The 13,880-nt window shown below is 42.6% G+C and overlaps 1 protein-coding gene across 2 annotated transcripts in view; it reads right to left on the reverse strand.

Annotated features, from left to right (window-relative positions):
* Positions 1-1,252: 1,252 nt before the first annotated feature.
* The window catches only part of PARG (poly(ADP-ribose) glycohydrolase), an 81,726-nt gene continuing 69,098 nt past the window's right edge, over positions 1,253-13,880 (reverse strand). The window contains exons 17-18 of one of the 2 annotated variants that reach the window (XR_010610760.1): positions 7,057-7,187; positions 1,268-1,338 (exon numbers count right to left, since the gene is read on the reverse strand). Coding sequence is in view for 1 of the 2 variants with exons in the window: in XM_065670791.1 (XP_065526863.1) it covers positions 1,313-1,338 (26 nt within the window). In the remaining variant the exon portion in view is untranslated. Of the gene's footprint in view, positions 1,339-7,056; positions 7,188-13,880 lie in introns of both variants that reach the window. The other variant, XM_065670791.1, reaches the window with a different exon arrangement.

Below are 13,880 nucleotides of genomic sequence, written 5' to 3' on the forward strand. Positions count from 1 at the left end.
CCACAAGTGAAACAAGAGATTGATAGTCCTCCTTAGCCCGCCATCCTTCAATCCCTAGCATGATCCTCTTGGGCTTGTCCCCAACAGGCCCAGTTAAATCCCCTCCCCCCTTCATAACTAGTTTAAAGCCCTGTCAATAAGCCCTGCTAACTCCTGCCCCAAAACCCTTTTTCTTCTCTGGGACTGGTGCATCCCGCCTGTCACCAGCAAACCAGGTGTCCCATACAGCAGCCCGTGACTGAAAAACCCAAACCCCTGCCTTTGGCACCAGTCACGTAGCCATACATTAACCTGCAGAGTCTTCTTATACATCCCTTCACCCTCGCTTGCAACAGGTATGGAGGCAAACACCACTTGCGCTCCAGACCCTTTAACCAGCCGTCCCAGGGCCCTGAAGTCTCTCTTTATTGCCCTTACGTTCCTCGTAATAATTTTGTCACTGCCAACCTGAAAAACCAGCAGCGGATAGTAGTCAGACGGCTGCACCAGTTCAGAGAGTTTCTTTTTAACATCTCTAATCCGAGCCATTTCCAGCGGATTGTGAAGAAAACTGGTGATAGAAGCCAACACTTTTGCAACTGCAGAGTGAGGCATCGCAGGGACATGAGAGATTATCCCAGCCTTGAAGACAAGTGTGCTGCACCTTCCTCGTGTTAATGTTAAGGCATATAAAGATATGCTCCATCCCTGGCAGTGTTCAAGGCCAGGCTGGATGAAGCCTTGTATTGGATGGTTTAGTGGGAGGTGCTGCTGCCCATGGCAGGGGGGTTGGAACTAGATGATCATGAGGTCCTTTCCAACCCTAACTATTCTATGATTCTATGATTCTATCAGCGCAAAGAAAGTAATTGCACTTGATGTTAATGGCAAAGGGTAGCATTAAACCATACGTGTACATATAAAGTCCTTTGGTGATCCCTGCCCTGCAGTTTTCGTTAAAAATAGAATGTAAGTATAAACAAAAGCACCGGTCAAATGAATAGCTGTGAAGGGAACATGTAAGGAAAATGCGTCTGAAGGACAAATTGTTCACACAACTCCTTTACAGGGATGACTGGCAGTTTCAGAAAGGAGATGTAAAGCATTCCAAGGACACTCCCACTTTCTCTCCAAAATTCGTAAATAAAGTAGAATGTAAGTAGTAGACCTTGACAACATGATTGGAACTATGTTTGAGGCATTTTTGTCTGAGTGAGTTATCGCCTGAGGTGATGTGGCCAAATATAAAACACAAGACAATATAATTTCAAGTGTTCTTTGCTGGCAGAATTTTTATTTATGTCTTTAAAGTCTTCTTTTCTCCCGGATGTCTTCAAATTACAAATGTCTGTCCATTTTCTGTAATAATTCAGAGCACAACATATTTGTTATTTACCTGCTCTTAATCAAGTTACACAGTACATACAACCAAGGTCAATCGTCTAACAGACACGTATATTTCAGATAAATATTGACACCATCACATGAATACCAATGTTTGATAATTTCCTGGGTAAACAAAAAGGTATGAATAATGGGAAAATGGGCACACCTTGACAGGAAGGAGAAGTTATAATTTGGTTTGCACTGAGCATGTACTACAAAAATGAGTTTGGCAGGGCCAGGTGGGCAGAAGTGGGAAGCAAAAACCTTAGGAAGGAACACAGCGGGCCCCATCTGGGACTTCAGCTCCTAGTGGTCACACAGATTTTCATGAGGTTTATTGGTTATTGTAGCTATTGATGTAAGTAAAATTCATCTCTTCTAGACAGAAAAAAAAATAAATAAATAAACCACACCATAAAACCTCAACAGTAATACATAAATAAATCAAAAGCCCTATTATCATCTCAGCAGTTTCCCTAGCAGCTGTGCATCTTTGAGGAACTGCTAAATACTGCAAAGTGAAGGCGTGAATGGTTGTGTGTTAACATTTTTGGATACAGTATTTAGTGCAGGGAACAGACTACACAGACGGATGGCACTGGAAGCGCTGTGGGACAAGGAGGAGATGGCCAGGCAGGCTGGGGGAGCCCATTATCCCCCCCGCCCCCCAAATGAAGTGCGTGCTGAACCGGTTACTAGCAGCTAGCCAGATGCTGGTTGAGCCTTCTGGCAAGTGGTGAAATATTGTGAAATGATGCAGCTACTGAGTTTTAACCTTATTAGGAGCAGACAGAAGCCATCTTTAGAGCAATCATGTTATGCTGACTGAACATAAATTCAATTAAAAACTACAGTGAGGACAAGCAGACCTCCCCTCTTCTTCAGAGGGAAACCTACATGTCAAGTCTCACTTTGAATACCATTGCAGTGAACAGGGTAAATATGCTTCAATAGACACCAAGATGTTACAGTATGTTTTAAATCCTTATGCTGTTCCCTGAAGCCTTTGCCCAAATTCACAGAATTTATGTTTAGCTTTTTCACTTTGCTTTGCTTCCCTTCTCTTCTCACACAATGTGAATTTGTGTGCTTGAAACAGCAAAATTCTGGTTTATTGTGCTCTGGAGCAACTCCCAGTTCCCCAGCACTTATTTCAACTGGAATCCATCCTGTTCCTCTTACTGCTGCTGGCTTTTCTTCATTCAGTGTCTCATTGCCACCAGTCTGCACCTCCTGAGCCATACCTTCTGTGCACTCATCTGCTTGCTCTCCAGTGAGCCCCTGTGATGGACAGTCAGATATTTTCTCATTATTCTAATTTTAATTCTTACAATTTCCAATTTACCTACCCATTTGTCTGTCCATTTGTATGCTTACCTCTCCATCCCACCAACTAAAGGGAGATACATACACTGGCTTTGGTTCCTGTTGAACTATCACACTTTGAAACTGGCTGGAATGAAAATCCCTCAGTGGACTGAAAACTTAGAAAACTTGCAATTCATAGCAGACACAGAGCCAAGTTTTCCAGCTCCCTTAGCATCATTCTCATGCCAGCTTTGCACTGGAAAAGTGTTACAATGTTAGAGAAGTTTTGCACTGGATAAAATGTATAATGCTGGATAGTCACAACAGCACCCCTGAAATGGAAGTCAGATGTGAAATTGTCTACTGTACTGACAGACACACTGTCTCACCATGATTTAAATTTATCGTTATTGTCTCCAGCATGTTAGTGTGAATCTGACATACTTTGTTACTTATTTCTGCTTCTTATATATCTTATCTCAGGTGTCACTTAACAAAACTAGAACCAACCGGCTTGGACAAACCAAAGCATGTTTTAACAGAACTAGAACCAAACTATTTTTGGCAACACACCGTGGACCCACCAGTTGTTCCACAGTATGGCATTGCATGACTCTCTAATGCCTTACCCCTGTCTTCACTTGGGTTTGGGACATCGGTTTTCCTTGCCGGCTCAGCAGCTACTTGCAATCAGCATTGAGGTTCCTGTGGTTAATTGCTTCACACAACTGTCTCTCCAACACAGCATGACTGCTCAGTAGGCTTGTTTCTTCAAAGGGTAATGTCATAGGAGGTGGTCTGGGTACAGGATTACTCATTTAAGGACAATCTCATTAATAGCTTCCCCTCCTGAGACAGATACATTTATGTATTTTTGGCAACTCTTCATTGTTACTGGTAATGTAATTCCACTACAGACAAAGTTTACCAGAAGTTCTCTTAAGCCAAGCATAGAAAATCCATTTGGCTTTACTTTTCAATGTGTTTATTATACAAGAAAACTAGAAAGCAACATAGCTTCAAATCTAAAGTATCGCCTCTTCTTATGATACCTGGGAATAAAGGGTTAACATTGTGACTGCTTGCTTAAGCAGTCATTGTGCTTAGTGAAGCAGAACCGTAGGAGTCAAAGTTGCTAGAATGGTGAAGCAGAATTGTAGGAGTTACAGCTGCTAGGCAGAATTATAGTAGATAAGATTCATAACTTAACATTTAAGACATTCTTGTTTAAATTGTATCCATAGAAAGAAAAGGAACAAAAGATAACCAGAGTAACAAAATTTACAAGCTTGACAAGTTTCTGCTTTAAGATACCTAAAACTGGCTTGTACCGAACCTGAGGTTTGGATAGGAGCTGAAACCCTACTGAGTCTGTGTGAAAGCAAGAGGTTACTTGCGGTGATGAAGAGGAACTATAGGCCTTCATCCTCACGACCTCCTAACCACCACCACCAGGAGGCACTGCACAAGCGCATCAATGGGACGAATGCCAGAAAACTAATTATAATACTAGATGTGAATAGGTTTTGCATATGTATTAGGCGTGAAGCAATCTCATGTTTATATAATCATTATATGTAATATAAACAAACAGAGTGGCAAAGGAAAGGTGCACATGCTTTTGGAGGAGCAATCCCCCATGTCCCTCAGTGCTGAATAAAAGCATGCCTGCTTTACAACTTTAACGAGTTGTGGGGTCTATCCATGTATCACTTAAAGCAATTGCAAAATGGTAAAGCATCCTCAGACTTCGAGCCTACCAGTAAACACAGTGAATGTCCTGGGCTCTGATTTTGAGGATGAGACAATTTTAGCATTAAACAATTAAGATTGTTTAATTTTTTAAATTTGAGGCTTAAAACTTTAGAGCAGCCTAGACCAAACAGCTCCAACAAATGTTTAATTTAGTTTTCAGTGGAGAGGTTTTGAGGTTTTTGCTGCTTATCCTATGTAGACCTTTCAAGTAAGCGTTAAAAACTTTTTAAATCCCTCTAAAGAGTAGCAGAGTAACAGCACACTCTTCCAGTTGGAATTTGCACCAATTCCTTGTACAACATTTATCCCCCTTTTCTGCAACACTCTGTTGTGGTTTAAACCTATCCACACAGGTCGTCCACTCACCACCCCACCCCCCCGGCCCCCCCAGCTCCTAGAGGGATGGGGAGGAGAATCAAGAGAACGCAACTCCCACGGGTTGAGACAAGAACAGCCCAGCAACCAAGGTACACCATAAATCACCACTGCCACCACCAATGACAATACTGAAAAGAGAAAATAACAAGAGAATACGATACCACCGCCGAACGAGTTCGACCCCCCCGAAGACAGACCGTGCCCCTCCAGGTAACTCCCAGTTACCTCCCTGGGCATGACGTGCTGTGGTATGGAATACCTCCTTGGCCAGTTTGGGCCAGGTGTCCTATCTCTGCTTCCTCCCAGCCTCCCCTCGTCCCCAGCGGAGCATGAGACTCACAAAGTCCTTGGCCAGAATAAACATTACTTTACAACAACTAAAACCAATCGGTGTTATCAGCTCTCTGCCCAGGCTGGAAGTCAAAACACAGAGCTTGCACCAGCTACTGAGAAGGAGCAAAACGGCTCCTGGTAAACCCAGGACACCCTCTCAGTTGAAATACCCTGAAATTAACTTGGCAGGTACTCAGATTAACCCCTTCTGCTAAGCACAGGAGCTTTCCTGGGCAGGATATGTCACTTAAGTTGACCACAGCTGCTTTGACCCTTCCCCCCAGGAGCACTCTACCACTCCAGCAGCTCACATGGGAACACTAACCACAAATTCTGGCTTACCCCCCCCAGCCAGGGTGTTACAGCTCCAACCCAGCATCCTCTGCTGTCATCACATGCTATAGTCTCCCTGTACAGTATCCAGCATTCTGCCTGCTGTTAAACACCCTGCGCTGTCAATGCTCCACTTACATCCATTACTGTGAAAAGATATTAATTGTAAGCACACTTTTCAGCCTAGAGATCTTATCATGTTTTCAGGAGGAACCAAATTACTTTTAGCAGCAACTGACGACTGCTGACTGCTGCCAGGCAGCTCCTCTGAGAGATTCCTAATTCAAACTTCCCTGGGCTTGCTCCATGGCTTGGATTTTTATTCTAGTAGACATAGCTGCATTGAATGAGAATATGGGGATTTTTTGTAGCAGGATTTTTTGGGGATATCTGCTTTGAGCTGCTGTGTAGCCAGGGTAACAGTACTGCATTTTGTGGGGAACTTACTACACTTGCTAAAATGGCACATGCTCAGGCGTTGGCAGAAGGCTTGTTTGAAATAGCACAACACAGTTCATGCTGGTGTTCTCAGCAGTTGGCTCAAGTGGGTTCCAGCATCTGGGCATACTTCCATGGAGTAGCTACACAGCCATGTTCAGCACATTTTACTACTACTCCAGTCAACAGGTGAAATCATGACCCTGATGAATTAGCAGCAAATTCAGTGCTTTCAGTGCTTTCCACCAGTCTCTTTTATCTCCCTGGGGTTTTTTTGTCAATGGGTATCAGGCTTTTCCCCTTCCTCAGTTCTACATGGGAGAAGCATATTAATTACGTCTGACACCTCCTGCAGTAAAGTTTGTGTGGGGAGTCTTACTTGGGTTATTTCTACTCCCTTTCCTTGCTAAAGCCTTGGCTTTGTATGCCACAAGTTTCAGTGATATCCCTGACTTCCCAGGGCAAACTTCCCATGGTGAAGGAGACATAAAAACTGGTCCCAGTTTCACAGTTTCTTGTATTGGGCAGGTTAAACAAGGGGCAGCGAGGAAAGCCAACAGCATGCTGGGCTGTGCAAACAGAAGCACAGCCAGTAGCTGGGGAGAAGCAATGACTGCCCTTGCCTCAGTAGCAGGGGTAACAAGGGAGGAGGGGGGCAGAGGGGGTGTCAGACAAAAGACAGAAGCAGCAGAGTTGGGCTCTTCACAGTGCTGCATGGCAGGAGGATGAGAGACAGTGAAATAGTAGTTCCATCTAGATACAAGGAAAACACTTTTCTCTCAGGGGATAAACAAGTGCTGCAACAGGGACTCAGAAACAATGGTGGGTCATCCACCCTTCAAGACCCAACAAACAGAGCCCTGAACAGTTTGGTCTGATTCTAGTGTTGACCCTCCTTTGAACAGCAGCTGCCATGGGTGACCTCCAAGGTTCCTTCAAACCTGATTGAAGCATCTATGATTGCACCAACTTCACAACAGAAGTCATATCACATCGAGGGTTAAGCATGCAATCATTATTTGGTCAACAGGCAAACTCATATTGATAGTTTTACACAGACAGCATCTATCTTGGTTTTAATTATTCCCTGTTCTAAAATTTCAGGCTGTATTGCTTTGGAAAAGACAGTAGCTTAGATGTACATACTGTTTTATTGGATCACCAAAGATGTCTCCTCAACTGATTCTGGACAGCAGATGATTTTCAAGTGACTTTATTCTCCAAACTTGTTCCTGCATAGAATCAAAATGCACAAGCCCATTTGCCTGGCCACAGATCTGTTGGAGACAAACGGAGCTGAATGCAAATCAGGAAAACACAACTTCAACATCACTGTTCCACAGGTCTTTGCTAGCAAATTAGCCCACTACAACAATAAAAGCAACTCCAGGTGTAATTATTTCTCTGATATCTCACTGCATTGTTGTTAAAATCTCAGAGTAAACAAAGAACTACCACATACAAAAAGCAGCAAGTGAATCAATAAGAGAGGTAGGTTAGGGAGGAGCTCTGGCATACAACATTTCTTGTAGCTGCCAAATAATGAATTCATGTTGAAATTAGCCAGAGCACTGAACTTAATTCGTCCTAGCATTGTAATGGGAAGTTAGTATGCTGGCAGGAGAAACAGCAAAAGTTTTCCCACTATCACTGCAAAAAAGCCTGCCAGCATTTGGCACTGTTGACTGCCAACTGCCCTTCCCTTAACCAAGAGAGAATTTCAAAGGCTGTTTTTTCTATTTTACCAGTGGATTAGGAGAAAACTGCTAGAAAATTACTTTCAGTGTTTGCAGGAGATTCAAAAGAGAATCCTAACAGAAATAGAGAAACAGTCTTTTACTTTTGATAGCTTTCTTTTAGCTACACATAAAACACTGGTTGGTTTGTTGTTTTTTTTTCCTTTAGATTGCCCCTTTTGGTGAAAATAAAACATGAAAGTATCCTGACTTCATCACACTCAACTGGAAAATTATCCTCATCTCTTATTCTATACCACTGCCTGTGTTTTCTTCAGGAGGATCTATTTTGATTTTTAATGCTATTTGTCCTGATGAAGGCATGTGTAATTATCTTCCCACTTCTTTAAATTGGAAGAAAATAAATAAGGCAAGACAGTTCTCCCATCAGTTAAAGCTTCTAAGGTATCCAAGATCTGTGGCCCTCACTGGGAGCAGGGTTTGCTAATGAAGCTTTTGAAGCCACAGTAGAGGTGTCTGATTGTAATTGCTGAAAGGTGACTCTTGAAGAGGTTTATTTGCACTAATCAACACCATGTTGTGCCTCAAAGCTAGAGTTCCCTTAGATGCACTGTCCCTACTGAGTTATTCTGCAATAACTAAACAGGCTTTTCTGTTTACTTCTCTTCTGGCACCATATCTGTTTCTTAATGGCATCCTTTGAAGCTGCTCTCCAAACCTGTTGTACAGTTAAAACTTCGTAATTTCTTTCCAACACTTTCCTCTTGCAGCACCCAACCCCTTCTCCTCAGGTGCCTGAGCCAAAGGGACCTTCAGCAGAAGTGTTAATGTAAATTATGCGAGGGCTCAGGGGTGGGCTGTAAATATTGAATCTATCACATGCAGAGCAACAAACATTCCTTATGTTCCTGATGGTGACCATTCGAAAACTTTATATTCACAGTGCTGGATGCAGCTGGAAGTGTTAGGGAGTGATTCTTGTTCACAGCTGAAACAGCTCCACACTTCCCTTCATTTTTGTTACCTGTGTTTTACTGTACAATTTTTCTCCAGTAAAGTAGAAACATCGGAGCTGATGTAACTGATGTCTCGGTTACCAGGATTAGCGTACTGTTCATGCTTCATGTGGACTCCGGATCCTTTGGCAGCCACCATATCTCTGACTAGGTTCTCAGAAAAATAAAGGTGGTGGTGTAGGAAAAATGCCACATTCACCCCAAACATGGCCCTGGCCTGTTGTTCTGTGCTTGCATTATCAATGCAGAATACATTGTTCTGACTTTGCTCTCAATTCCTTCCAGACCAGGTCGATGTGCAGTTCAGGCTGTTACATTACACAGGTCCTCTCATTTTATGGAGTCTGCACCCATCAGTGCTGAGCTCAGAGTTGTGTTACTAACACAAGGCAGTTGTGGTGCTCAGCACACAGCACCATAATGGTGCCTGGCTCTCTGGTCTTCTCTGCAGTTACCAGTGGGTGCCTGGATGGTGCTTGTTTTACTAACATGAAAAGAGGATTGTTACAGCTTCATTTTAAGACATTTTGAGCTGTGTGCAGCCCTAGTCTGATTAACTGTAGTATCTCCTTCAATGTGCAGTAGACTACATGAAGAACAACATCATTAAGTGAAAGGCAGAAGCCATGGTGAAACAAGCTTGGATTGTAATGATGCTAGGTTTAGATTCTTAGTGCTATTGCTGTAGCAGCCCAAGGCAATTACAGACCTTTCCCACATAGACCCCTTCCCTGGATGCGCACACTTGCCTGTGGAAGGCTGGCACTGAAGCCAATTAAAGGAGGAAAAAAAAATAATCAAAACCTCCATAAAGGTTTGTGGAAAGTGAGAAGTAAATCCTACCTGTCATTTCTTATTCAGTCCAGCTAGCAAATCACGATCCACGCTCATTACCACCCTTGCACATTGTAGCAAGGGAAGGATCTAGCTCTGAAGAGCAAGGGTTGCATGTCACTTTGGGGACTGTGATTAGACCAAGTCTCAAGTAAATGAGTTTGAAGGTGACAGTTCAGTCAATACTCTAAAGCCACTAAGCGTAGATGGCACACACTGTCACCACGGGCACTCTGCGTACGATAGAGGCTTAGCAGGAGTAAGCCGGGAGGCTGAATTATGATTCCTCCTGCAGACAGGGTGAACATTTTGTGCCGAGGCTGAGATCATTGGCTAGACACCACAGAGGAGCCAAGAGGCAGCGAGGCCATCAGACCAGAACAGAGAGATAAAGCAAGCGTTTCAGTAAACAAAGAGGCTTTTGCAAAGAATTAACACCTTCTCAAGCACGGGACAAAGCACACAAGGGTTTCAGGAGCCGGGTCTGGGTTTGTGGCACTTGTGTGCTTTACCTTATTCTGTAAGGTAAAGGTGCTGCCTGTGTCTGCTGGACACCACTGAATGGGGACCTTCACGAACCCCTCACTGCATTCTCCCCCTCAGCACACTTCAGAGAATTTTCCCCACCTGAGGGTGTTCCAAATACTCATTTTTGGAAATGCTTTAAGACACAATCTACTAAATACAACATTAGGATACTTTGGCCATTGCTGCTTGTGTTATGTCTCAGCCCTAGAGAAATATTAAGGCCGCAGAAAATAGCTGGTGCCATTTGTTGTTTTCAAGACGCTGGTCATCACATTCCATACATTCCTGTGCATGCCATTCATTAAAACATTGGCCAAACCTTCCCCTGCTCCTTTAAGGATGCATTATTTTGGTCACAGATTAAACATTCTTCAGGGGTACGTACAGTTTTACACAGATCTGCCAGCAGTTTCTACTGGACTGTAGCAGAAACCAATCTCAAAGTAATTTATTAACATTTTGAGGCTATCTGAAGGTCACATGTAATCATAAGGCAGACAGAGGGGGTGCTTGCTTAAAGCAAACAGTAATTTGATTAGCCTTGAAACCCTTCAAGCTACTGGGGCCAAAAGCTTTCCAAGCAGACAAAAGCAGCTCCTGCTGCCTGTCAGGGTAACAAAACCCTTCCAAAACTCAGGTGCAGAAGGTGCAGAGTTGCAGCTGTCACACGAGTGACTGACAAATGACTTTAACACTTCAAAAACTTCAGTCAGTCAAAAGACGCTGAAGTCAGGTGAGTTTAGGAGGTACTTAGTCGGCATCAGAAATACCTAGTCCTCATGATTGCCTGCAATCAGTCAAGTTTCAGATCTGGAGCTTTCCCCTCACATCAGTTGCATTGTAAATTTAATCTGCTGTGTTCAGCTGTGAGTTTTTGTGTACGGGGAAGTGGTGGAATGGAGGGGGGGACCACAATCAATCAGTAGGTCTCTTTTTCATCATGAATGCCCAAGGAATTGTCATCACCAACAGTAAAGTCTAAATGCCACTTAGCTGAGCTTCACAATGTGTTACATACAGAGTTACATACCGCGTGTTCAGTCCTTGCCCACAAGTCACTGATTGATTTCACCCTTCTCCTCAAAACAAGAAGATTCTGATTTTGCACAGAATGTAAAATCAACGATCCCTTCGTTCCTGACCCACATTTGCCGCAGGGCAAGTAATTATGAATGAAAATACCACTTTGTTTATGAGTTCCAATTATGACAGAGATTAAGCTATGAAATTTGTACTCCTGGCACCTTATTAATGCTGCTCTGCTGTAAAATTCCTCAGGCAACGGGCAAAATAATGACTTACAACTGCAACAAGATAATTACCTTACAATGCAGGCATTTTGAAGATAGAGTTAGCTCTGGATTTGCAAATACAATGTTTTAGGACCTTATCCTTCTACATGAAAAGGTGTAAAACACAATTATCTTAATTTATTTCTATGACATTTTGGTTTACATCCGATCAATCCCTGGCACATTAAGGAAAATCTTGTCATTATTCAATAACGGGATTTAGCTATTCAAAGCTATTTTCTTAACCTTTAATTTTGAAAAGGTAAGTCTTCAAATATTAGCAAAATTAACTCGGTGCCGTGGTGAAACACTTTAATCTATAGAATATCTTTATTGCACCTGGTGTGCCAAGATGCTTTGATGAAAGACAGAAATAAGCAAATTCAGCACATCCCTTCAACTTGCAGCTGAAAGCCCAGTGCAGAGAAGCAATGTCCTCACTAACGTGAGGCCATGGCAGAAGGTCCTTCTGAAGCATTTCAAAGGCGTCATGATGACATAAACTACGTCTAAATCTGAAGTAGACACTCTCCAGCATTAATTAATTTGATTTAGTTTCTTCTGCTTTCAAATGGAAGTAAACAAAGCTTCTTCCTGCTCAGTGATAATCCACACTAATGCCATAGTTCAAGGTCAGGACCATTCCCAAATGTCCCTTTGTACGTAACACCTAATGTGGAAATAGCACAACAGATTAATCCAACAAATGATTTCCCTAATGAGTGGAGCAGGTCAAACTCCTGTAATGGGGAAAGATCTTTCTAGTCTATTTCATCCTTGTCAGTCCTGAAAAGCCAGTCCATGCCCAGTAGCCATTACAGAGCACATCCAGCTATGGTTTACAGAGGTTTAATTTCTCACATACTCCAGCTGTTGTTCCTAATGTAAATTACAGCTTACACAAAATCTAGGAAATGCTGTGCTTCCAGGCAAAAATAATGCCTGGAACCTTTAGCCAACGTCAGGTGTATTAGAAAAGTGATGACATAAGGATACATCTAAAGAAGCATTGTAATTTGTCGTAACTGGCTTCCTACAAAAACAGCCTTTGGAACTTCAGCATTTGCTGGGTCATCCCATGTAGGGATGGTAACTAAGCATTAATGTGTGTATGTTGTGCATCCACACTGGTGTGGCACTAGATTCCCTTTCTTGGTAACAGAACTCTAAACACAGACTTTAAATGCAAACCTGCTCCACCGTTTCTTTGCTCCCTTCCTATTTAGCGAATGCAGTTTTTATCTGTGCAGAATCTCACTTTGATATTACTGATTGCAAAAGGAAGCAGCTATAGTAGGTATAAGAATTCCAAGCTGTTGCAGAAGGCGCCTCTTTAAAGAACAACAAAACAAAGGCACCACTGAACTGGACCTTCCAAGTGAATATAACTGAGAACAGGTTAGACAAGAAGTGTCTGTGGAAAATCCTGTTCATGGTAGGCAGGTGGTTATCTGTACTACATGAATCCCCCAAAAGGAGATTTACACAAACCAACACTCGGGCAGAAAGAGGAGTTGGGGCCTTTCAGTAATTTTTTTACTTAAATTAGCATGTTTTTACCATTTTACACCCAGTGAAGAAATCCATTCATTGTATTCCATTGCTCTGAAAAATTGAACATCAGTCATTGCCTTAGATGCCCAAAAAGGAAATAAAAAAAAGGGTAACAAATACCCCATTTTAATATTACCGGTTCCATTTCCCATTAAAAAGAAGTCCAAACAAAACCCAAAAAACCAAACCCAAACAACAAAGCCCAAACCCGACCCACAAAAATGCAAAGAAAACCACAAATAAACCCCCAAACCCAAACCCCACCCCACCCCACCCCAAACCTGTCTTTTTCTTGTTGTTGTTGAGCAGATAAGCTGTGGAAAGGCTTTTCAGAGCAATCATTTTCCATCTGATGTAGAGAAGGGCTGAGGTGTGGGAACTGTGGACCCCAGGCCACCAGCAAGCACAGTCAGATGTAAAGACAGCACAGTCTCTCCATCAGGCGCAGGTTCTGCTGTCCTCTGGTAGATTTACAGCTGATTAACTACATATTAATGATCTGCACACCCTGTAGTGTGTGACAGCTTTAAGCTGCTGTAATATCAACTGGCCAGCAAGCAATGTAAAGTGTATGCATATCCACAAATATCATGACAGCGTATCACAGTGTTACCAAGAGGACTTGGAACATACCAGTGCTTCCTTTAACTGCGTACCAAGTGTCACTTCCCAGAAACATGTAATGTAACCCCAGCTGACAGCTCCATTAAGCAGAAATTGATGGTATTGCTGTAATGGAGTTATCAGTGACAGATACCTCCTGTACAGCTTCCAGGTCACACTCACTTAAGCAAAGATAAATGAGCATAAAACACTGTTAGCACAAAACAAGATCATAAATACTCAATTCTCAGTTAAAAACCCCAGCAACTCCAGACAGCTCTGGCATCTCGCAGTTGCCATGATTTTATGGATGTTGTCACCCTTGTCAAAAATGTATCACAAAATGGGTGAGACTTTTGCAGATTTAAAGAAAAAAAAAAAAAAACAACCCACAAAAAAGACCCCCAAAATGAACAAACAAACAAAAACCCCAAAACAAAACTAAC

This window comes from Lathamus discolor, chromosome 3, assembly GCF_037157495.1.
Source record: "Lathamus discolor isolate bLatDis1 chromosome 3, bLatDis1.hap1, whole genome shotgun sequence".
NCBI lineage: Eukaryota > Metazoa > Chordata > Aves > Psittaciformes > Psittacidae > Lathamus > Lathamus discolor.